The sequence below is a fragment of the Oncorhynchus mykiss genome, chromosome 9 (genome assembly GCF_013265735.2).
Source record: "Oncorhynchus mykiss isolate Arlee chromosome 9, USDA_OmykA_1.1, whole genome shotgun sequence".
Lineage (NCBI taxonomy): Eukaryota > Metazoa > Chordata > Actinopteri > Salmoniformes > Salmonidae > Oncorhynchus > Oncorhynchus mykiss.
This window is the reverse complement of record NC_048573.1, coordinates 11,075,255-11,100,435: the sequence shown is the minus strand read 5'-3', so window position 1 is coordinate 11,100,435 and position 25,181 is coordinate 11,075,255. Positions and strand designations below refer to the sequence as shown.

The 25,181-nt window shown below is 42.5% G+C and overlaps 1 protein-coding gene across 2 annotated transcripts in view; it reads right to left on the bottom strand.

Moving 5' to 3' along the window:
- LOC110532911 (collagen alpha-6(IV) chain) overlaps positions 1 to 25,181 on the bottom strand; it is a 223,316-nt gene that overhangs the window by 9,107 nt on the left and 189,028 nt on the right. For both annotated transcript variants that reach the window (XM_036987302.1, XM_036987303.1), the window contains 9 exons: positions 23,157 to 23,315; positions 21,134 to 21,304; positions 20,650 to 20,793; positions 19,465 to 19,587; positions 19,191 to 19,372; positions 15,132 to 15,195; positions 4,938 to 5,120; positions 4,612 to 4,719; positions 4,191 to 4,382 (listed from right to left, as the gene is read on the bottom strand). In XM_036987302.1, the coding sequence (XP_036843197.1) occupies positions 4,191 to 4,382; positions 4,612 to 4,719; positions 4,938 to 5,120; positions 15,132 to 15,195; positions 19,191 to 19,372; positions 19,465 to 19,587; positions 20,650 to 20,793; positions 21,134 to 21,304; positions 23,157 to 23,315 (1,326 nt within the window). The remainder of the gene's footprint in view (positions 1 to 4,190; positions 4,383 to 4,611; positions 4,720 to 4,937; positions 5,121 to 15,131; positions 15,196 to 19,190; positions 19,373 to 19,464; positions 19,588 to 20,649; positions 20,794 to 21,133; positions 21,305 to 23,156; positions 23,316 to 25,181) is intronic.

Sequence of the window (25,181 nt, the reverse complement as noted above, 5' to 3'; positions counted from 1 at the left end):
TACAGACAAGGAGGCTTATCCATCGTCAGTTCAACTTTATACAGACAAGGAGGCTTATCCATCGTCAGTTCAACTTTATACAGGCTTATCCATCGTCAGTTCAACTTTATACAGACAAGGAGGCTTATCCATCGTCAGTTCAACTTTATACAGGCTTATCCATCGTCAGTTCAACTTTATACTGGCTTATCCATCGTCAGTTCAACTTTATACAGGCTTATCCATTGTCAGTTAAACTTTATACAGACAAGGAGGCTTATCCATCGTCAGTTCAACTTTATACAGACAAGGAGGCTTATCCATCGTCAGTTCAACTTTATACGGGCAAGGAGGCTTATCCATCGTCAATTCAACTTTATACGGGCTTATCCATCGTCAGTTCAACTTTATACAGACAAGGAGGCTTATCCATCGTCAGGTCAACTTTATACGGGCAAGGAGGCTTATCCATTGTCAGTTCATTCATCTGCTCAATGACACAGAGGCAGAGCACCAGGACTTGTTGTCCCATTCAAATGTGCGCTGGCTAAGCCTGTGAAAAGCATTTAGCCGTGTGTGTGAACTGAGAGGGGAGATGGGTATGTTCCTTGATATGGTTGGTAAAGCTGACGACTTCTCTGAGTTGAAAGACACAGACCGGCTGGGCGATGTAGCTTTCGGTGTGGACATATCGGGGCATCTGAAACATCTGAACGTGAAACTGCAGGGAAGTGGTGTTTTTGGGCTTTGACTGTATTCCAACGTCTTCAAGACTAAACTTATGTTGTTCTCCAGACAAATGAGCAGCCGCTCTCTCACTCATGTTCCCGACACTGGCCACACTGAAAACGCCCACATCGCAGGGCCACACTGAAAACGCCCACATCGCAGGGCCACACTGAGAACGCCCACATCGCAGGGCCACACTGAAAACGCCCACATCGCAGGGCCACACTGAAAACGCCCACATCGCAGGGCCACACTGAAAACGCCCACATCGCAGGGCCGCACTGAAAACGGCCACATCGCAGGGCCACACTGAAAACGCCCACATCGCAGGGCCGCACTGAAAACGCCCACATCGCAGGGCCACACTGAAAACGCCCACATCGCAGGGCCACACTGAAAACGCCCACATCGCAGTGCCACACTGAAAACGCCCACATCGCAGGGCCACACTGAAAACGCCCACATCGCAGGGCCACACTGAAAACGCCCACATCGCAGGGCCACACTGAAAACGCCCACATCGCAGGGCCGCACTGAAAACGCCCACATCGCAGGGCCACACTGAAAACGCCCACATCGCAGGGCCACACTGAAAACGCCCACATCGCAGTGCCGCACTGAAAACGCCCACATCGCAGGGCCACACTGAAAACGCCCACATCGCAGTGGCGCACTGAAAACGCCCACATCGCAGTGGCGCACTGAAAACGCCCACATCGCAGTGCCGCACTGAAAACGCCCACATCGCAGGGCCGCACTGAAAACGCCCACATCGCAGGGCCACACTGAAAACGCCCACATCGCAGGGCCACACTGAAAACGCCCACTTCGCAGGGCCACACTGAAAACGCCCACATCGCAGTGCCGCACTGAAAACGCCCACATCGCAGCGCCGCACTGAAAACGCCCACATCGCAGTGGCGCACTGAAAACGCCCACATCGCAGTGCCGCACTGAAAACGCCCACATCGCAGGGCCACACTGAAAACGCCCACATCGCAGTGCTGCACTGACAGACAGTAGCTCTTTGATCGATCTGCATGCTGAGTTTTCCCGCAGCTCCTCAGACTTCACCGTGATTGAGATTGTTTAATGCCCCCTGTCTTTCAACAGTGAGAAAACACCACCAGACACACAATTGTAGCTCATCGACATCCAATGTGACAGATCTTTGAAAGACAAGTACAAAACAGCAACAATAGACCAGTTCTATGGCTCCCAGAATGAAACCAAGTTTCCAAACATTAAAAAACGCCCAAAGAATGCTTGTTTTATTCGGGTCCACATATGTGTGTGAACAAACATTCTCAGTCATGAATTTACCACAAATCCCGTCACAGGTCAAATTTAACAAGTGACCACTTGTCAGGTGTTCTGAGAATCTCTACATCCAAGATGACACCAGACTCTGATGCCCTTGCCAAGAGAGGTGACCAGACCCATTATTTACATTAAGACTTGAATAACCGTGACCGGGGTAGGCAAGGATTATGCTTTTTCATGGTGATGGTTATGCGGAGAGAATTACCCAGCAATGCACTTGGATACAGGTCACTTGTCCCCATACATCTGACAACGAACACTTATTCAGTCAGATTTGGGCTGAGGTGATTGGATAACTGTAAATATGGCTCACAATGGAGATGAGAATTGTTCCTTAATATGCTTCAAAAACAGACCATTCCAAATGAAACAGATGAAACAGATGTTTCACTCAAATTGTAGAATAGTATTTTTTTTACACATCTGCTGTTACATTTTGCATGTCTCCAGTCATATAATATACAGTGCCTTGCGAAAGTATTCGGCCCCCTCATCTTTTTGTATCCAAATCCGGCTTTAAACTTCTTCACAACAGTATCTCGGACCTGCCTGGTGTGTTCCTTGTTCTTCATGATGCTCTCTGCGCTTTTGACGGACCTCTGAGACTATCACAGTGCAGGTGCATTTATACGGAGACTTGATTACACACAGGTGGATTGTATTTATCATCATTAGTCATTTAGGTCAACATTGGATCATTCAGAGATCCTCACTGAACTTCTGGAGAGAGTTTGCTGCTGAATAATTTTGCACGCCCAATTTTTCAGTTTTTGATTTGTTAAAAAAGTTTGAAAGATCCAATAAATGTCGTTCCACTTCATGATTGTGTCCAACTTGTTGTTGATTCTTCAAAAAAAATACAGTTTTATATATTTATGTTTGAAGCCTGAAATGTGGCAAAAGGTCGCAAAGTTCAAGGGGGCCGAATACTTTCGCAAGGCACTGTATATATATATATATTTTTAAGTTTGCATATTGTGACTGTAAGTTTGATTGGTCGAGATACAGGATCTGTATGTGTGTTTGACTGTCTGTGATGTTATACATTTTTGGAGAAAAAAAAGTTAAATAATTGTGAACAATTTGTTCACATAAAACAAGGGTAGAATTGTTCTGCAAGCGTATGTACATCTACAGTACACTAGTAATATGTACATCTACAGTACACTAGTAATATGTACATCTACAGTACACTAGTAATATATACACCTACAGTACACTAGTAATATGTACATCTACAGTACACTAGTAATATGTACATCTACAGTACACTAGTAATATATACATCGACAGTACACTAGTAATATATACACCTACAGTACACTAGTAATATATACACCTACAGTACACTAGTAATATATACACCTACAGTACACTAGTAATGTGTACACCTACAGTACACTAGTAATATGTACACCTACAGTACACTAGTAATATGTACATCTACAGTACACTAGTAATATGTACATCTACAGTACACTAGTAATATGTACACCTACAGTACACTAGTAATATGTACACCTACAGTACACTAGTAATGTGTACATCTACAGTACACTAGTAATATGTACATCTACAGTACACTAGTAATATGTACACCTACAGTACACTAGTAATATGTACACCTACAGTACACTAGTAATATGTACACCTACAGTACACTAGTAATATGTACATCTACAGTACACTAGTAATTGCATGTCAATGTGAAAATTAATAAAGGCTTCACATGTTTTATCACCATATAGTATATTCCCCTTCACTTGGTTTCATAAACTCAGAGTGGCCCTTGAGCCAAAAGGTTTGCCCACCCCTGGGCTAGGATCATCATGTGACTCATCAAGGTTACTCAAGGTTACTCATCTCTGCTTTTTACTCTGCGTTGCCTGTTCTTTGGGGTTTTAGGGGGGAGTATCTAGAAAGCAATTTGTGACAACTGCTGATGTAAAAAGGGCTATAAAATAAATTGTATTTATTGATTAATCTTTCTCTATAAAATACATTTTAAGGATTGATTGATCTCTCTCTATAATAAATTGTATTTATTGATCTTTCATTATAAAATGTATTTGATTGATTGATCTTTCATTATAAAATGTATTTGATTGATTGATCTTTCTCTATAAAATGAATTTGATTGATTGATGAATCTTTCTCACCTGACTCTCCCCTCGCTCCCATCTCCGCGTTGTATCCCGGGGGTCCTGGGATGGAGGATCCCCTCTCTCCCTTCAAACCGGCCGCTCCAGGGGTGCCGGGGCGCCCCTCCTCACTATAACCCGGGGTTCCTGGTAGACCGTTCGGTCCAGCCAGTCCGTTGAGTCCATCAAGACCAGGAGATCCCGGCAGACCTTGAGAAAGAACATGATTATTGCATCATGACATCGACACCAATAAGGGACATTGTACTGAAGTTATGACATTGTCAGAGGCCATTTCAGTTAAATAGGGGAAAGACAGATTTTCACTCAGGCCAATGATGTTGTATTACAAACTGTAATGTGTGTGTGTGTTTGAGTGTGCGTGGGCGTATTTCTGTGTTTGTGTGTGTGTGTGTGTGTGTGTGTGTTTCCGACAAACCTTTTTCTCCAGATGATCCAGGGGAGCCAGGGCGGCCAGTCGTCCCGTCGAGACCTCTTCCTCCTGGGTATCCGTTCAGACCCTTAGCCCCAGTGAAACCAGGGGTACCTGAGAGGAGGGGGACCCCAAAAAACATAACCAGGAACATAGAAAATGATGAATGAGGATGAGGGGGTTAATATATACAGTATATATATATATAATTATTTTTTTCTTTCTTATTCCACCTTTTCTAAATTGTTTAAATATCACTTCCCTGTGACATGATTAATCTGTGTGATATTTATGACATTACGTCCTGTGACATCATCATCACCACTACTCACCCAAGAGTCCGGGTCTTCCAGGAACTCCCGCTTCTCCCTTCTGTCCGCTGAACCCAGGGCCCCCTGGGAAACCGTTGTCGCCGGGGGCGCCATTAGCACCTTGGCCACCTGGGAAACCGGGGGTTCCGGACTCACCTTTAGCTCCGGGACTTCCGGGGTAGCCGGATGAGTCACCTCTCTCCCCTGAGGCCCATACAGATACAAGTAAGAACTTAACCAATACAAAACCTTTACACTGACAAGGTACAGGTAAGATCTTAACCAATGTTAAACCTTTACACTGACAAGATACAGGTAAGAACTTAACTAATACAAATCCTTTACACTGACAAGATACAAGTAAGAACTTAACCAATGTTAATCCTTTACACTGACAAGGTACAGGTAAGAACTTAACCAATGTTAATCCTTTACACTGACAAGATACAGGTAAGAACTTAACCAATGTTAATCCTTTACACTGACAAGGTACAGGTAAGAACGTAACCAACACAAATCCTTTACACTGACAAGGTACAGTAAGAACCTAACCAATACAAATCCTTTACACTGACAAGGTACAGTAAGAACCTAACCAATACAAATCCTTTACACTGACAAGGTACAGTAAGAACTTAACCAATACAAATCCTTTACACTGACAAGGTACAGTAAGAACCTAACCAATACAAATCCTTTACACTGACAAGGTACAGTAAGAACCTAACCAATACAAATCCTTTACACTGACAAGGTACAGTAAGAACTTAACCAATGTTAATCCTTTACACTGACAAGGTACAGTAAGAACTTAACCAATACAAATCCTTTACACTGACAAGGTACAGTAAGAACTTAACCAATGTTAATCCTTTACACTGACAAGGTACAGGTAAGAACTTAACCAAAACAAATCCTTTACACTGACAAGGTACAGTAAGAACTTAACCAATACAAATCCTTTACACTGACAAGGTACAGTAAGAACCTAACCAATACAAATCCTTTACACTGACAAGGTACAGTAAGAACTTAACCAATGTTAATCCTTTACACTGACAAGGTACAGGTAAGAACTTAACCAATACAAATCCTTTACACTGACAAGGTACAGTAAGAACTTAACCAATACAAATCCTTTACACTGACAAGGTACAGGTAAGAACTTAACCAATACAAATCCTTTACACTGACAAGGTACAGTAAGAACTTAACCAATACAAATCCTTTACACTGACAAGGTACAGGTAAGAACTTAACCAATACAAATCCTTTACACTGACAAGGTACAGTAAGAACTTAACCAATACAAATCCTTTACACTGACAAGGTACAGTAAGAACCTAACCAATACAAATCCTTTACACTGACAAGGTACAGTAAGAACCTAACCAATACAAATCCTTTACACTGACAAGGTACAGGTAAGAACTTAACCAATACAAATCCTTTACACTGACAAGGTACAGTAAGAACTTAACCAATACAAATCCTTTACACTGACAAGGTACAGTAAGAACTTAACCAATACAAATCCTTTACACTGACAAGGTACAGTAAGAACCTAACCAATACAAATCCTTTACACTGACAAGGTACAGTAAGAACTTAACCAATGTTAATCCTTTACACTGACAAGGTACAGTAAGAACCTAACCAATACAAATCCTTTACACTGACAAGGTACAGTAAGAACTTAACCAATACAAATCCTTTACACTGACAAGGTACAGGTAAGAACTTAACCAATACAAATCCTTTACACTGACAAGGTACAGTAAGAACTTAACCAATACAAATCCTTTACACTGACAAGGTACAGTAAGAACCTAACCAATACAAATCCTTTACACTGACAAGGTACAGTAAGAACTTAACCAATACAAATCCTTTACACTGACAAGGTACAGTAAGAACCTAACCAATACAAATCCTTTACACTGACAAGGTACAGTAAGAACCTAACCAATACAAATCCTTTACACTGACAAGGTACAGTAAGAACCTAACCAATACAAATCCTTTACACTGACAAGGTACAGTAAGAACTTAACCAATACAAATCCTTTACACTGACAAGGTACAGTAAGAACTTAACCAACACAAATCCTTTACACTGACAAGGTACAGGTAAGAACTTAACCAACACAAATCCTTTACACTGACAAGGTACAGTAAGTACCTAACCAATACAAATCCTTTACACTGACAAGGTACAGTAAGAACCTAACCAATACAAATCCTTTACACTGACAAGGTACAGTAAGAACTTAACCAACACAAATCCTTTACACTGACAAGGTACAGGTAAGAACTTAACCAACACAAATCCTTTACACTGACAAGGTACAGTAAGAACCTAACCAATACAAATCCTTTACACTGACAAGGTACAGTAAGAACCTAACCAACACAAATCCTTTACACTGACAAGGTACAGTAAGAACTTAACCAATGTTAATCCTTTACACTGACAAGGTACAGGTAAGAACTTAACCAATACAAATCCTTTACACTGACAAGGTACAGTAAGAACTTAACCAATACAAATCCTTTACACTGACAAGGTACAGGTAAGAACTTAACCAATACAAATCCTTTACACTGACAAGGTACAGTAAGAACTTAACCAATACAAATCCTTTACACTGACAAGGTACAGGTAAGAACTTAACCAATACAAATCCTTTACACTGACAAGGTACAGTAAGAACTTAACCAATACAAATCCTTTACACTGACAAGGTACAGTAAGAACCTAACCAATACAAATCCTTTACACTGACAAGGTACAGTAAGAACCTAACCAATACAAATCCTTTACACTGACAAGGTACAGGTAAGAACTTAACCAATACAAATCCTTTACACTGACAAGGTACAGTAAGAACTTAACCAATACAAATCCTTTACACTGACAAGGTACAGTAAGAACTTAACCAATACAAATCCTTTACACTGACAAGGTACAGTAAGAACCTAACCAATACAAATCCTTTACACTGACAAGGTACAGTAAGAACTTAACCAATGTTAATCCTTTACACTGACAAGGTACAGTAAGAACCTAACCAATACAAATCCTTTACACTGACAAGGTACAGTAAGAACTTAACCAATACAAATCCTTTACACTGACAAGGTACAGGTAAGAACTTAACCAATACAAATCCTTTACACTGACAAGGTACAGTAAGAACTTAACCAATACAAATCCTTTACACTGACAAGGTACAGTAAGAACCTAACCAATACAAATCCTTTACACTGACAAGGTACAGTAAGAACCTAACCAATACAAATCCTTTACACTGACAAGGTACAGGTAAGAACTTAACCAATACAAATCCTTTACACTGACAAGGTACAGTAAGAACTTAACCAATACAAATCCTTTACACTGACAAGGTACAGTAAGAACCTAACCAATACAAATCCTTTACACTGACAAGGTACAGTAAGAACCTAACCAATACAAATCCTTTACACTGACAAGGTACAGTAAGAACCTAACCAATACAAATCCTTTACACTGACAAGGTACAGTAAGAACTTAACCAATACAAATCCTTTACACTGACAAGGTACAGTAAGAACTTAACCAACACAAATCCTTTACACTGACAAGGTACAGGTAAGAACTTAACCAACACAAATCCTTTACACTGACAAGGTACAGTAAGTACCTAACCAATACAAATCCTTTACACTGACAAGGTACAGTAAGAACCTAACCAATACAAATCCTTTACACTGACAAGGTACAGTAAGAACTTAACCAACACAAATCCTTTACACTGACAAGGTACAGGTAAGAACTTAACCAACACAAATCCTTTACACTGACAAGGTACAGTAAGAACCTAACCAATACAAATCCTTTACACTGACAAGGTACAGTAAGAACCTAACCAACACAAATCCTTTACACTGACAAGGTACAGTAAGAACCTAACCAATACAAATCCTTTACACTGACAAGGTACAGTAAGAACTTAACCAATGTTAATCCTTTACACTGACAAGATACAGGTAAGAACTTAACCAATGTTAATCCTTTACACTGACAAGGTACAGTAAGAACCTAACCAATACAAATCCTTTACACTGACAAGGTACAGGTAAGAACGTAACCAACACAAATCCTTTACACTGATAAGGTACAGTAAGAACTTAACCAATACAAATCCTTTACACTGACAAGGTACAGTAAGAACCTAACCAATACAAATCCTTTACACTGACAAGGTACAGGTAAACCAAGCCACAGAAAGTTGGTTGCAATTTCAGTTTAATCCACCAGAAAAAAACAGAATAAATATTGCAACAAATATTATGGTTAAACTCAAATTTACTAATTGATAAAAAAAACAATATTTTTGGAAATAATGTTTAATAAAAAGGTATAAACTTTGTAAAATGATATCATAAATATGGAAACGTCTGCTCTACTCAAAATTACAACCAACTAATTGCAGCATTACCACAAAAATGGAAGAGGCAAGTAGAAGGGGGAGAAAGTAAGAAACTTCTCTGTCGGCCCTGAACTAACGACCAAAATTTGTTAAATAAAATTATGACAAATAAAAAAGTATCAGTTTCATTTAAGGACCAAAACATTTACGGCTGTGCCATATAGATGGCAAAATAGTTGAGAAGAGATTTGCGATGTACTGACTCCATGGCACATGGTTTATGAACTGATACACAAAACAAATAGTTTTTACATTTAAATTAGTATACTAAATATATGGGGGACACAACCATCCCAGCTCTGCAGATTCTGCCACGAGGAGAGAGAATCATTACATGATTTGTTTTGGTACTGTCCAAATGTAGCTTGTTTTTGGTCGCAGGTTTAGGAATGGCTGAAGAATTGTAACATTTACCTGGAGCTAACGCTGCAGATAGCACTGCTGGGTGATTTGAAAAGTCATAGTCAATCGATCAATAATATAATAATACTCTTAGCAAAAATGTTTATCTTTAATTTACAATCTTTAGAAACTATGAGAATAGAAAGGTTCAGAACTTTTGTGAAACATCACAGCACAGTTGAAAAATATATGGCAAATAGAAATCAACACTGGATGGTGTTCAGAGATAGATGGGAGGAGTTGAGTGGAGCTGAAGGATGGGACTAAAAACAAACCAGAGATAACAATTGTAAAATATGCTGTGTCTGTAAAATGTATATAGTATGTATAAACTGGAAGTAGAAGCCTGTGTTGTTGTACATTACTTTACTCCAATTAGGAAAGGGGTGGTAGGGTTAGGGGACAAAGAATAAAGGAAAATATATTTAAAAACAGATATATCATTTATATATTTACAAAAACATATGGGGGATTGGGAATTATGCAGACAATTACATTGATGGAAGCTACAATCTATCTGCAAAATTAAAGTTGATCTTGCCCCCCTCCAAAAAAATAAAAAACAAAGGTACAGGGAAGAGACCATCACATGGAAGAGACCAGCACAGGGAAGAGACCACCACAGGGAAGAGACCACCACAGGAAAGAGACCATCACAGGGAAGAGACCATCACAGGGAAGAGACCATCACCGGGAAGAGACCAGCACAGGGAAGAGACCACCACAGGAAAGAGACCATCACAGGGAAGAGACCATCACAGGGAAGAGACAACAGAAAAGAGATTAGCACAGAGAAGAGACCATCACAGGGAAGAGACGACAGTTAAGAGAAGCAGGCCTTTCTAATCGACCTGGCCAGGGTATCCTGGAAGGATATTGACCTCATCCCCAGTAGAGGATTCCTGGTTATTCTTCAAAAGTGCCTTCCTTACCATCTTAAATAAGCATGCCCCATTCAAAACATTTAGAAGCAGGAACAGACATAGCCCTTGGTTCTCTCCAGACCTGACTGCCCTTGACCAGCACAAAAACATCCTGTGGCGTTATGCATTAGCATCGAATAGCCCCCGTGCTATGCAACTTTTCAGGGATGTTAGGAACCAATATACACAGGCAGTTAGGAAAGCTAAGGCTTGCTTTTTCAAGCAGAAATTTGCATCCTGTAGCACAAACTCAAAAAGGTTCTGGAACACTGTAAAGTCCATGGAGAATAAGAGCACCTCCTCCCAGCTGCCCACTGCACTGAGGCTAGGAAACTCTGTCACCACCGATAAATCCACTATATATTGAGAATTTCTCTACGGCTGGCCATGCTTTCCACCTGGCTACCCCAACCCCGGTCAACAGCCCTGCACCCCCCACAGCAACTCGCCCAAACCTCCCCCACTTCTCCTTCACCCAAATCCAGATTGCTGATGTTCCGAAAGAGCTGCAAAATTTGGACCCCTACAAATCAGCCGGGCTAGACAATCTGGACCCTCTCTTTCTAAAATGATCAGCAGAAATTGTTGCAACCCCTATTACTAACCTGTTCAACCTCTCTTTCAAATTATCTGAGATTCCCAAAGATTGGAAAGCAGCCGCAGTCATCCACCTCTTCAAAGGGGGAGACACTCTAGACCCAATCTGCTACAGACCTATATCTATCCTACCCTGCCTTTCTAAGGTCTTCAAAAGCAAAGTTAACAAACAGATTACCGACCATTTCGAATCCCACCGTACCTTCTCCGCTATGCAATTTGGTTTCAGAGCTGGTCATGGGTGCACCTCAGCCACACTCAAGTTCCTAAATGATATATCAGTCTCTCAGCCACATATCTCCCTCACTAGCTTTACGCACCAGCTGTCAGAGCAGCTCACAGATCACTGCACCTGTACATAGCCCATCTGTAAATAGCCCATCCAACTACCTCATCCCCATACTGTATTTATTTATGTATCCTGCTCCTTTGCACCCCAGTATCTCTACTTGCACATTCATCTTCTGCACATCTACCATTCCAGTGTTTAATTGCTATATTGTAATTACTTCGCCACCATGGCCTATTAATTGCCTTTACCTCCCTAATCTTACCTCATTCGCACACACTGTATATATACTTTTTTCTACTGTATTATTGACTGTATGTTTGTTTATTCCATGTGTAACTCTGTGTTGTTGTCGCAGACCATGTTGTCTTGCTCCCAGACAAACTAAACGACTTCAGAGTAAACTGCCTGCTACTCAGTCCCAGATGCTAATATATGCATATTATTAGTAGTATTGGATAGAAAACACTCTGGAGTTTCTAACACGGTTTGAATGATGTCTGTGAGTATAACAGAACTCATATGTCAGGCAAAAACCAGAGAAAAAATCCAAACAGGAAGTGGGAAATCTGAGGTTTGTAGTTTTTCAACTCAGCCCCTATTGAAGATACAGTGGGATATTGGCCATCTTGCACTTCCTAAGGCCTCTACTAGATGTCAACAGTCTTTAGAACGTTGTTTCATGCTTCTACTGTGAAGGGGGGCTGAATGAGAGAGGAATGAGTCAGGTGTCTGGCAGAGAGCCACGGGCTCGTGACGCGTGGTCATGTGAAAGTTACCTCGGGTTCCATTGCTTTTCTACAGACAAAGGAATTCTCCGGTTGGGACATAATGTCGAAGATTTATGTTAAAAACATCCTAAAGGTTGATTCTATACTTCGTTTGATATGTTTCTACGACCAGTAATATAACTTTTTTTAACTTTTTTGTCCGACCTTTCTGCTGGACTTGCACACGCGTTTGGATTTGTTTACCAAACGCCCTAACAAAAGGACATAAATGGACATAAATTATGAACTTTATCGAACAAATCAAACATTTATTGTGAAACTGGGATTCCTGGGAGTGCATTCTGATGAAGATCATCAAATGTAAGTGAATATTTATAATGCTATTTCTGACTAATGACTCCACAACATGGCGGATATTTCTTTGGCTGGTTTGGGCTCTGAGCGCCGTACTCAGAGTATTGCATGGTATGCTTTTTCAGTAAAGTTTTTTAAAAATCTGACACAGCGGTTGCATTAAAGAGAAGTTGATCTAAAGTTCCATGTATAATAGTTGTATATATTACATCAATGTTTATTATGAGTATTTCTGTAAATTGATGTGGCTCTCTGCAAAATCACCGCATGTTTTGGAACTACTGAACATAACACGCCAATGTAAAATGTGATATTTGGATATAAATATGCACTTTATCGAACAAAACATACATGTATTGTGTACCATGAAGTCCTATGAGTGTCATCTGATGAAGATCAAAGGTTAGTGATTAATTTTATCTCTATTTGTGCTTTTTGTGACTCCTCTCTTTGGCTGGAAAAATTGCTGTGTTTGCAAATAATTTCATTAAAAATCCTACAATGTGATTTTCTGGAATTTTTTTCTAATTTTGTCTGTCATAGTTGAAGTGTACCTATGATGAAAATTACAGGCCTCTCTCATCTTTTTAAGTGGGAGAACTTGCACAATTGGTGGCTGACTGAATACTTTTTTGCCCCACCGTATGTAAGAATGCTGTTCATCGACTACAGCTCAGCATTTAACACCATAGTACCCTCCAAACTCGTCATTAAGCTCGAGACACTGGGTCTCGACCCCGCTCGGTGCAACTGGGTCCTGGACGTCCTGACGGGCCGCCCCCAGGTGGTGAGGGTAGGTAACGACATCTCCACCCCGCTGATCCTCAAAACTGGGGCCCCACAAGGGTGCGTTCTCAGCCCTCTCCTGTACTCCCTGTTCACCCATGACTGCATGGCCATGCACGCCTCCAACTCAATCATCAAGTTTGCAGACGACACTACAGTGGTAGGCTTGATTACCAACAGCGACGAGAAGGCCTACTGAGGGCCCTCAGAGTGTGGTGTCAGGAAAATAACCTCACACTCAATGTCAACAAAACAAAGGAGATGATCGTGGACTTCAGGAAACAGCAGAGGGAGCAGTCTGCTATCCACATCGACGGGACAGTAGTGGAGTTCCTCGGCGTACACATCACGGACAAACTGAAATGGTCCACCCACACAGACAGCATGGTGAAGAAGGCTGGAGGCTGAAGAAATTCGGCTTGTCACCAAAAACACTCACAAACTTTTACAGATGCACAATCGAGAGCATCCTGTCAGGCTGTATCACCGCCTGGTACAGCATCTGTTCCGCCCACAACCGTAAGGCTCTCCAGAGGGTAGTGAGGTCTGCACAACGCATCACCTGGGGCAAACTACCTGCCCTCCAGGACACCTACACCACCCGTAGTCACAGGAAGGCCATAAAGATCATCAAGGACAACAACCACCCGAGCCACTGCCTGTTCACCCCACTATCATCCAGAAGGCGAGGTCAGTACAGGTGCATCAAAGCGGGGACTGAGAGAATGAAAAACAGCTTCTATCTCAAGGCCATCAGACTGTTAAACAGCCATCATTGAGTGGCTGCTGCCAACATACTGACTCATCTCTGGCAAGTTTAATAACTTAAAAATGTATGTAATAAATGTATCACTAGCCACTTTATATAATGTTTACATACTCTACATTACTCATCTCATATGTAGATACTGTACTCTATACCATCTACTGCATCTTGCCTATGCCGTTCGGGCCATCGCTCATTCACATATTTTTATGTACAAATTCTTATTCATTCCTTTACACCTGTGTGTATAAGGTGGTTGTTGTGGAATTGTTAGGTTAGATTACTTGTTAGATATTACTGCATGGTCGGAACTAGAAGCACAAGTATTTCGCTACACTCGCATTAACATCTGCTAACCATGTGTGTGTGACAAATACAATTTTATTTGATTTATGTGTCGAACTGCTTTGCTTTATCTTGGCCAGGTCGCAGTTGTAAATGAGAACTTGTTCTAAACTGGCCTACCTGGTTAAATAAAGGTGTTCTCAACTGGCCTACCTGGTTAAATAAAGGTGTTCTCAACTGGCCTACCTGGTTAAATAAAGGTGTTCTAAACTGGCCTACCTGGTTAAATAAAGGTGTTCTAAACTGGCCTACCTGGTTAAATAAAGGTGTTCTAAACTGGCCTACCTGGTTAAATAAAGGTGTTCTAAACTGGCCTACCTGGTTAAATAAAGGTGAAATAGAATACACATTTAAAAAATGGCACAGAGAAGAGACCATGAAATCAAATCAAATTGTATTTATCGCATGGGGCCGAAAACAGCTGGTGTAGACTGTACAGGGAAATGCTTTCTTAGGAACCTTTTCCAACCCTTCAGAGTTTAAGAGAATGGTACAGAGAAGAGAGCATCGCAGGTAGGTATACGACAGACAGGTGACAGCCACTCACCTTTAGCACCTGGCTGACCAGGGACTCCAGGGTTACCAGGGAAACCAGGCCTGCCATCGTCACCCTACGGAAAAAAACAGCAACATCAACCGTTTCAGGAAGCTAGGCGTATATCACACGTCACTACTTCACAAGAGGCATTTTTATTTTTATTAAAATGCATTTTCAAGCAGAAATGGCACAGCGTTTTTGAAAGATATAACGTTAGCCATTGAGAACTACAAACATTTTTCTACTTTTCTCAAGAACATTGATTCCCTGAATTTAGCAGGCGCTTTCAACAGATCAGTTGGAAAAAGTTGTGATGGGATACTTTCTGCACACAGTGTAGAAAGTCAGTGTGAACCGGAGTGACTTGACACAACGCTAGCCAAACAAGATGTAACTACAAAGATGTAGCAAAGATGTAGCTGCAAAACTATTTGCTTCACGGCAGACTGAAAGCATTTAACATGCATCCATGTATACGGGTAAGAGTCTCGCTAAATTTTCAGATATTATACGTTTCTAATCTTGTCAGAAATTGTTTTGATTGCAAGTTAAAGCATACTGTTAGCTAGCTAGCAAACATTAGCTTGCTGGTTTGCTAGCTAACGTGAAGTGTATGATCTGTGTAGTAATATTATTAAAATCAGAAACCATTTGCATTGCTAGTTATAGCACATTGTTAGCTAGCTAACATTGAACCTAGTTGGTTAGATTTAGCTACCTGCAGATTCATACTACAGCTATGACAATGTTTGTATTTGTAGTAGTATGAATTGGGATTATGCCGGTTCATTGTTTAGCTAGCTAGCTACATGTCTAAACAAAAGATTCCACCACAAATAGAACAATGAGACAGATATTTTACTGGATGTATAAATGTGAAGCATCCGCTTGGCGTTTCCAGTCACTACCAAATATGGTAGTGAGAGGAAGCCCAGTGGCTGGCAGTGGGTGAAGATAGAACGTGGTGGATTTTGGCCGATATTCTGCTAATTTTCTCATTGATGAAACCTTTGATCTCAATACAGTTTTCTGTTCCCAAAACTATAATCTGTTACGTACAGAGTAGACAAATTTTTCTAGATGTTACCCTCTACCAAAGTTTTAAAAGTGCCTAGTTTAGAAGGAGTGCAAAGGTGAATTGAGTTATTGCACATGTACGCTTCATAGAGTAGTCCCTAATGGAAATATGCAAATGTTTGCTAGAACGCGCCAATAGAATCTCGCTAGCTCATGCTTGGCTCTGCCCACCTCCTTACTGTTCTGCCCACTATGACTCATTTGTTCCAATTTGAAACAACAGTCTGTGTGGTCTATCTTGGTTTAGTTATAACAAATCTTTGACTCAACTTCACCAGATGATTACATGACCCCTCAAGTTAGCCAGCTGTGTCTGGGGAAAATTACGGCGATCTATTGTATTTCCTGAACATGTTTACACGTCTAGAAAATAGTGACCCGTCCACTTAGCTAGATGTGGCTGGGGGGTGGTTATAGCTATTCTTTCACATGACACATCAATTTAGGCAAGTCTGTCTGGGTAAGCGTCATCAAATAATTATAAAATATGAATGAAAAACATTTCTGGACACTTTCGGTTTATGATATTGCAAGTAACCATTTCGCAGTATCGTTTACACCTGTATCCTGTGTGTTTGACAAAAAACAAAAACATTTGAGTCAATAGAGTGTGTGTTTACCAGAGACAATAATGTGAAGATTAACATGACCTGCACTAAACTCAGATTATGATACTCACTCTGTTTAGCACATGGCCTCACATGTGAATTCTTAAAGAGATGGGTGGGGCTAAGGCTTAAGAGGGTGTGAACGACGATGAATGGGTGTAGACAAAGAAGAGCACTACAGTAGGTGTAGCAAAACATTCAAGGGCCATTTTCTCAAAAGTGGGATTACGAGTTTATTAACTTACATTTAACATTGTTCCTCAACTGCAGTCTCTACTTTTATCCAATGTAAAAAAAAAAACACAATTGAAATTTTTGCTACATAGGATCGAATCCACGTGGAGGGTCACATATTTCAAACTCAGTTTAACATCAACTGCCACTTCTAAATAAATCAAATTCAGTGTCATGACGTTGCCCTGTTGGGTGAGGCTTACCCCCCCATAAATACCCTTTCCCATTTGTTCTCCATTCTACAGAATGGACTATTGGAAAGCCCTTTGTCTACATAGAGAGAGTATGGTAACATCAAAAGGTTGGGAAATGGAACAATATTTCCTTTCTTAACCAGTTGAAACGTCCGTTGGTACGTAAAGAATATGATGTCAGATCAGTCGGTTTCTGGGACATTATATCTGATGATACGGTGACATAAATTGTATCTTGGAAAGTCTCCACATTCTAGATATCAGATTCACATAGAATTGTTGTGCGATTTAAATGTTTAAATATGACATTTGTGAAAAGATGAAAAGTAATTTTATCTTCTAAATGAGAGAATTGTTTTCATAAGTAAATTATGCTCACTCAATGGCCAGAGAGAGGCTGGACTGAGGGCTTGTAGTCCTGTTGTAAGGCAGGTCCTTACCAGAAATCCCCGGCAACAACGTCGCCTATGAGCACAAACCCACCGTCGCTGGACCAGACAGGACTGGCAAAAAGTGCTCTTCACTGACAAGTCGCGGTTTTGTCTCACCAGGGTGATCATCGGATTCGCGTTTATCGTCGAAGGAATGGTGTGTCACAGCATCATCGGACTAAGTTCGTTATCATTGCAGGCAATCTCAACGCTGTGCGTTAGAGGGAAGACATCCTCCTCCCTCATGTGGTACATGACATGACCCATGGCCAGCGAAGAGCCCGGATCTCAATCCTATTGAGCACGTCTGGGACCTGTTGGATCAGAGGGTGAGGGCTAGGGCCATTCCATCCAGAAATGTACGGGAACTTGCAGGTGCCTTGGTGGAAGAGTGGGGTAACATCTCACAGCAAGAACTGGCAAATCTGGTTCAGCTCATGAGGAGGAGATGCACTGCAGTACATAATGCAGCTGGTGGCCACACCAGATAATGACTTGATTTTGATCCCCCCTTTGATCAGGGACACATTATTCAATTTCTGTTAGTCACATGTCTGTGGAACTTGTTCACTTTATGTCTCAGTTGTTGAATCTTGTTATGTTCATCCAAATATTTACACATGTTAAGTTTGCGGAAAATAAACACAGTTGACAGTGAGAGGACTTTTCTTTTTTTGTTGAGTTTATCTTGCATTTTCCTTTCCGAATGAGCTGTTATTAGAATGCATACGATTGTGTATTTACGGTAGCATAGCTTCTCAAGGTCCAATAGAGACCATCCATTTGTCCCTCAGTCTTCCCGCTCTTTCATTCACACCCCACCGCCTTCCTTTGTGTAACCAGCCTTCATATCGGGTTAGTCCACTAGGGGCTTTTCATGTCATGATTAGTAATCGATGTGTGATCTATCCTGTGTATATATGTAATTCTGTGTGATTATTTAGCATTTTGGAAATAAATAATTAAGCCAATTTGTGTATTGCTGACTCAACTTATTAGATAGGGTTCGTGCAGATAACCAAGTACTTACGACAATCAGAATGAGACCGATCGAGGTGACGATTAATAATTGACTGCTATTGATATAAAAGATGTTCAGATCTTTGTTTAAGTGAGTGGATTCGGGATATATAAATGAATGCGCCCGCAGTGCCCCAGGTTATTAAAGGTTCAATTGTTGAATGGTTCAATTCAATCACGTAATCAATTAAATCTTAGGTAAATGATTTGGTAAAACAGCATGTCAAATAATTCAGACACAACATTGTAAATATGTCAAACACAGTATAACATCAACTGCTACTTCTAAATATATCAAACTCAGTACAACATCAATTGCTACTTCGAAATATATCAAACTCAGTACAACATCAACTGCTACTTCTAAATATATCAAACTCAGTACAACATCAACTGCTACAGTACTTCTAAATATATCAAAGTCAGTGTAACATCAACTGCCACTTCTGTTTAGTGCCCACAGTGTCACTGTTAAACTCTTTCTATGGTGGTGTATGTGCCTACCCTTGGTCCAGGCATGCCAGGGAAACCGATGATACCGGGAGATCCAATAGGGCCTGGGTAGCCTGGCCCGGCTGGGCGTCCAGGGAGACCGGGGAGTCCTGGTTCCCCTTTAGCCCTGTCAGCATAACCAGGCAGCCCGGGCAAACCCTGACGACCAGGCTGGCCTGGGAAACCCTTGTCACCTTGGGACAGGGAGGCACAAAATGGCGACTGTAGGAGCTTGTTGGTGACACAGATTTGACAGAAACGCATGCTTTAGGAGCCTACCACCTACCTCTAGGTCCAGGGAAACCAGGTAGTCCGTTGGCACCGTTGTCGCCCTTCTGTCCCTTCTCCAGGTAATCTACTCTGGGGGGCAGAGCGGGTGGGCCAGAGAGACCACGGTAACCTTGGTCACCTGGATCACACACGCACGCACACACACACACGCAAAAGTGCGTATACATGCGCAAGCGCGCGTACACACGTAAGCACACACACACACACACACACACACACACACACACGCACACACACGCACACACACACACACACACACACAGACACACACACGCCATGTAATTTAGATTATATCTGTACCTCATACAGTTAGTGTCTCTTCTACACAGTAGGGTAAGAACAAATCCCAAATCAATTAAAAAAAACGTGAAACTAAACCAAAACAAATGCACTGTCAGACTTTTCATTATGTCAGAGCAGAATGATGAACTGTCAGACTATTCATTATGTCAGACCAGAATGATGAACTGTCAGACCAGAATGATGAACTGTGAAGACTTTTCATTATGTCAGACCAGAATGATGAACTGTCAGACTATTCATTATGTCAGACCAGAATGATGAACTGTCAGACCAGAATGATGAACTGTGAAGACTTTTCATTATGTCAGAGCAGAATGATGAACTGTCAGACTATTCATTATGTCAGACCAGAATGATGAACTGTCAGACCAGAATGATGAACTGTGAAGACTTTTCATTATGTCAGACCAGAATGATGAACTGTCAAGACTTTTCATTATGTCAGACCAGAATGATGAACTGTCAAGACTTTTCATTATGTCAGACCAGAATGATGAACTGTCAAGACTTTTCATTATGTCAGACCAGAATGATGAACTGTGAAGACTATTCATTATGTCAGACCAGAATGATGAACTGTCAGACTATTCATTATGTCAGACCAGAATGATGAACTGTCAGACCAGAATGATGAACTGTCAAGACTTTTCATTATGTCAGACCAGAATGATGAACTGTCAAGACTTTTCATTATGTCAGACCAGAATGATGAACTGTCAGACTATTCATTATGTCAGAGCAGAATGATGAACTGTCAGACCAGAATGATGAACTGTTAGAGCAGAATGATGAACTGTCAGAGCAGAATGATGAACTGTCAGACCCTATCCACTCTCTTCCCATAATTCCATTGATTCTGTCATTCCCAATCCTGTACCTTTAGGTCCTGGCGCTCCGAAGTCACCGGGCAGGCCGTCTTTTCCTGAGAACCCCGGAGCTCCTTTACCTCCTGGTCCACCAGGTCTTCCAGGGTTACCTGGCATTCCGGGGAAACCTACCAGTCCAGGGTAACCGCTCTCGCCTGTGAGTGGGGAAAACAAAGATGTTTAAAAATGCCTATAGTGGATCTGACGAAGATCTACTTTTGGATCGAAGTGTTGTAACTGTTTTTGCCAAATAAAGATGGAGGAATAGTGTGTACAGGTCCTGCTTATCTCTAGAAAGTCCCATCTATTCAAAAGTAGTACACTGAATAGACAGTCATTTACCCTGACCAGGAAGTTACTGTAACTAGCTGTAGATGTGTGTTGAAGATTTCCCCACTTCCTCACGTATGGCTTTAATAGAAAATGTACGGCTATTAAGGCTATATATAGGAAGTTAGCTATGGATCTTTAATTGATAATAAGTATCCCCCTTACCCTTCCTTCCTGGTCCCCCAGGGATGCCGTTTCTTCCCCCGGGGCCCGGCGGTCCCAGAAGGCCCCTGAGTCCTGATGATCCATCCCCTCCTGGTTGTCCTGGTTGTCCCTTCCTCCCAGTTGGGCCTGGGAAGCCCGTGTCACCTCTGGCTCCTTTTAAACCGGGGTAGCCTGGGTGGGGATCGGGAGGACACAGTCAGACACAACACTTTCCTCTGGGAATCAAAGGAGTACATTCAATGACATTCAAAAAGGGAGGGAGAAATGCTGATAAATACAAATATAGAAACATTACATGAATATAACATTGTAACGTGCTGTCAGAAACACAACTTACCTTTTTTTGTACTGTCAGAAACACAACTTACCTTTTTTTGTACTGTCAGAAACACAACATACCTTGCTGTCCATAAGCAGTACTATTGTAATATGCAGTATCAAAATTACAACTAAAAGGATTTTGACAATTCAGAATGAAACATACAGTATGAGCCGACACACGGAAGGAATGTCCAGTTACATTATTTTCTGTCGTAGTTTAAGATGCAATTGTACATAAGGGTTCAGGTTGCTGAATGAATGAATTAAAAGGTAGAATAGGGACATGGGTATAAAGTATTACCTCTGGTTAACATATTTGACTGTAACCAGTAAAATATCTTATCAACGGATGAAAAATGATCATGCCAATGTTTATGATAAAATATACTGTACACTCAAGTGCAATTCCAGAGTAAAATTAGATAGCTCAAACACATAAATACACTCTAGAAAGCCTTCTATGGTTGCTGTCTTCTGGAAGTTTCTAGAAAGCCTTCTGTGGTTGCTGTCTTCTACACGTTTCTAGAACAGGCATCTATGGTTGCTGTCTTCTAGACGTTTATAGAAGAAGCTTCCGTGGTTGCTGTCTTCTAGAAGTTTATAGAACAAGCTTCCGTGGTTGCTGTCTTCTAGAAGTTTCTAGAACAGGCTTCTAGGCTCGACGTTTTAGGTGAGTGGGTTGGATAGCTAAGATGGGGTCAAGGGTTCACACAAGCTTATCAATGTTACAGCGACACACACACCTGCTTTAGTTAAGTTTAGTCAGGGTTTCAAACTACAATTTCTTCCATATCTTTATTTGGACTCAAATGCTCTGGGTTTTGATCCGTCGGGAGTTCTAGACGCAGGTTGTTCTAAAATGTGACATTCCAAAGGAGCACTGAGAGGTGGTGAGATGGGCAGAGGGGGGAGGGGGGGGGGAGTGGGGTTGTTCTGAGATGGAGAAGTGGACTGGTATGGAGGGATGAATGGAAGGGAGTAGCTCACCTTGACAGCCTAGGGAGAGACCCAACACCAAAAAGAGAGGGATGGAAGGATGATAGGATGGATGGAGATGATGGTGAAGAGAGAAAGAGGGTGAGGAGATGCTTTTGGTGATGGAGTTCACAAACAGGCAACCAGATTTACAGGCAAACAAACTGAAGGTCAGGAAATAGAGAGAACATATCTATAAAGGCATGAAGGAGGAAAGAGTATCTGTGTGTTCTCTCTGTGGGCTAAAAGGAGGAGAGAGTATCTGTGTGTTCTCTCTGTGGGCTAAAAAGAGGAGAGAGTCTGTGTTCTCTCTGTGGGCTAAAAGGAGGAGAGAGTCTCTGTGTGTTCTCTCTGTGGGCTAAAAAGAGGAGAGAGTCTGTGTTCCTTCTGTGGGCTAAAAGGAGGTGAGAATCTCTGTGTGTTCTCTCTGTGGGCTAAAAGTAGGAGGGAGTCTGTGTGCTCTCTCTGTGAGCTAAAAGGAGGAGAGAATCTCTGTGTGTTCTCTCTGTGGGCTAAAAGTAGGAGGGAGTCTGTGTGCTCTCTCTGTGAGCTAAAAGGAGGAAATATTGTGTGTTTTCTCTGTGGGCTAAAAGGAAAAACAACAAGTAGAAGATATCTGGGAGCTGGAATAAATGGATTCAATGAATTAATGACAACATTCCCAAACATTCTGGACAAAATTCCTACTGGGTTTCAATTAGTCAGCGTTCTGAGTTCCGACTCTCACCTGGAGATCCGGGAAATCCTTTGCTTCCGGCTGGTCCAGCAGGACCGGGAAATCCATTGCCTCTGTCTCCAGGAAGTCCGGGAAGACCTAGAGTTCCGGGGTAGCCATCCGTACCGCGCTCACCCTTAGCTCCGGGAATGCCCGACCGACCATCAAAACCTGTGATAATACGGGACACAAGGTAAGATACAGCAGGGCCCACAGGAACATACAGTACAGATAGACAGAGCCACATAAAAACATCCCCACTAAATAATATGTGAAGCATCTATGCGGGAATTTTAAAGGCTTTATGAAGGCTTTGAAGTTGTAGGCAGTTTAAAGCGTTTTCATAGAGAGACAGACAGACAGACTAACTGCCACACCCTGATCTGTTTCACCTGTCCTTGTGCTTGTCTCCACCCCCCTCCAGCTGTCGTCCATCTTCCCCGTTATCCCCTGGGTATTTATACCTGTGTTTTCAGTCTGTCTGTGGCACTTCCTCTTGTTTGTTCAAGTCAACCAATGTTTTTTTGTCTCAGCTCCTGCTTTTCCCCAGTCTCTCTTTTTCTCACCCTCCTGGTTTTGACCCTTGCCTGTCCTGACTCTGAGCCCTCCTGGTTTTGACCCTTGCCTGTCCTGACTCTGAGCCCTCCTGGTTTTGACCCTTGCCTGTCCTGACTCTAAGCCCTCCTGGTTTAGACCCTTGCCTGTCCTGACTCTGAGCCCTCCTGGTTTTGACCCTTGCCTGTCCTGACTCTGAGCCCTCCTGGTTTTGACCCTTGCCTGTCCTGACTCTGAGCCCTCCTGGTTTTGACCCTTGCCTGTCCTGACTCTAAGCCCTCCTGGTTTTGACCCTTGCCTGTCCTGACTCTGAGCCCTCCTGGTTTTGACCCTTACCTGTCCTGACCCTGAGCCCTCCTGGTTTTGACCCTTGCCTGTCCTGACCCTGAGCCCTCCTGGTTTTGACCCTTGCCTGTCCTGACTCTGAGCCCGCCTGCCTGACCACTCTGACTGACCCTGAGCCCTCCTGGTTTTGACCCTTGCCTGTCCTGACTCTGAGCCCTCCTGGTTTTGACCCTTGCCTGTCCTGACTCTGAGCCCACCTGCCTGACCACTCTGACTGACCCTGAGCCCTCCTGGTTTTGACCCTTGCCTGTCCTGACTCTGAGCCCTCCTGGTTTTGACCCTTGCCTGTCCTGACTCTGAGCCCGCCTGCCTGACCACTCTGACTGACCCTGAGCCCTCCTGGTTTTGACCCTTGCCTGTCCTGACTCTGAGCCCGCCTGCCTGACCACTCTGACTGACCCTGAGCCCTCCTGGTTTTGACCCTTGCCTGTCCTGACTCTGAGCCCTCCTGGTTTTGACCCTTGCCTGTCCTGACTCTGAGCCCGCCTGCCTGACCACTCTGACTGACCCTGAGCCCTCCTGGTTTTGACCCTTGCCTGTCCTGACTCTGAGCCCTCCTGGTTTTGACCCTTGCCTGTCCTGACTCTAAGCCCTCCTGGTTTAGACCCTTGCCTGTCCTGACTCTGAGCCCTCCTGGTTTTGACCCTTGCCTGTCCTGACTCTGAGCCCTCCTGGTTTTGACCCTTGCCTGTCCTGACTCTGAGCCCTCCTGGTTTTGACCCTTGCCTGTCCTGACTCTAAGCCCTCCTGGTTTTGACCCTTGCCTGTCCTGACTCTGAGCCCTCCTGGTTTTGACCCTTACCTGTCCTGACCCTGAGCCCTCCTGGTTTTGACCCTTGCCTGTCCTGACCCTGAGCCCTCCTGGTTTTGACCCTTGCCTGTCCTGACTCTGAGCCCGCCTGCCTGACCCCTCTGACTGACCCTGAGCCCTCCTGGTTTTGACCCTTGCCTGTCCTGACTCTGAGCCCTCCTGGTTTTGACCTTTGCCTGTCCTGACTCTGAGCCCACCTGCCTGACCACTCTGACTGACCCTGAGCCCTCCTGGTTTTGACCCTTGCCTGTCCTGACTCTGAGCCCTCCTGGTTTTGACCCTTGCCTGTCCTGACTCTGAGCCCGCCTGCCTGACCACTCTGACTG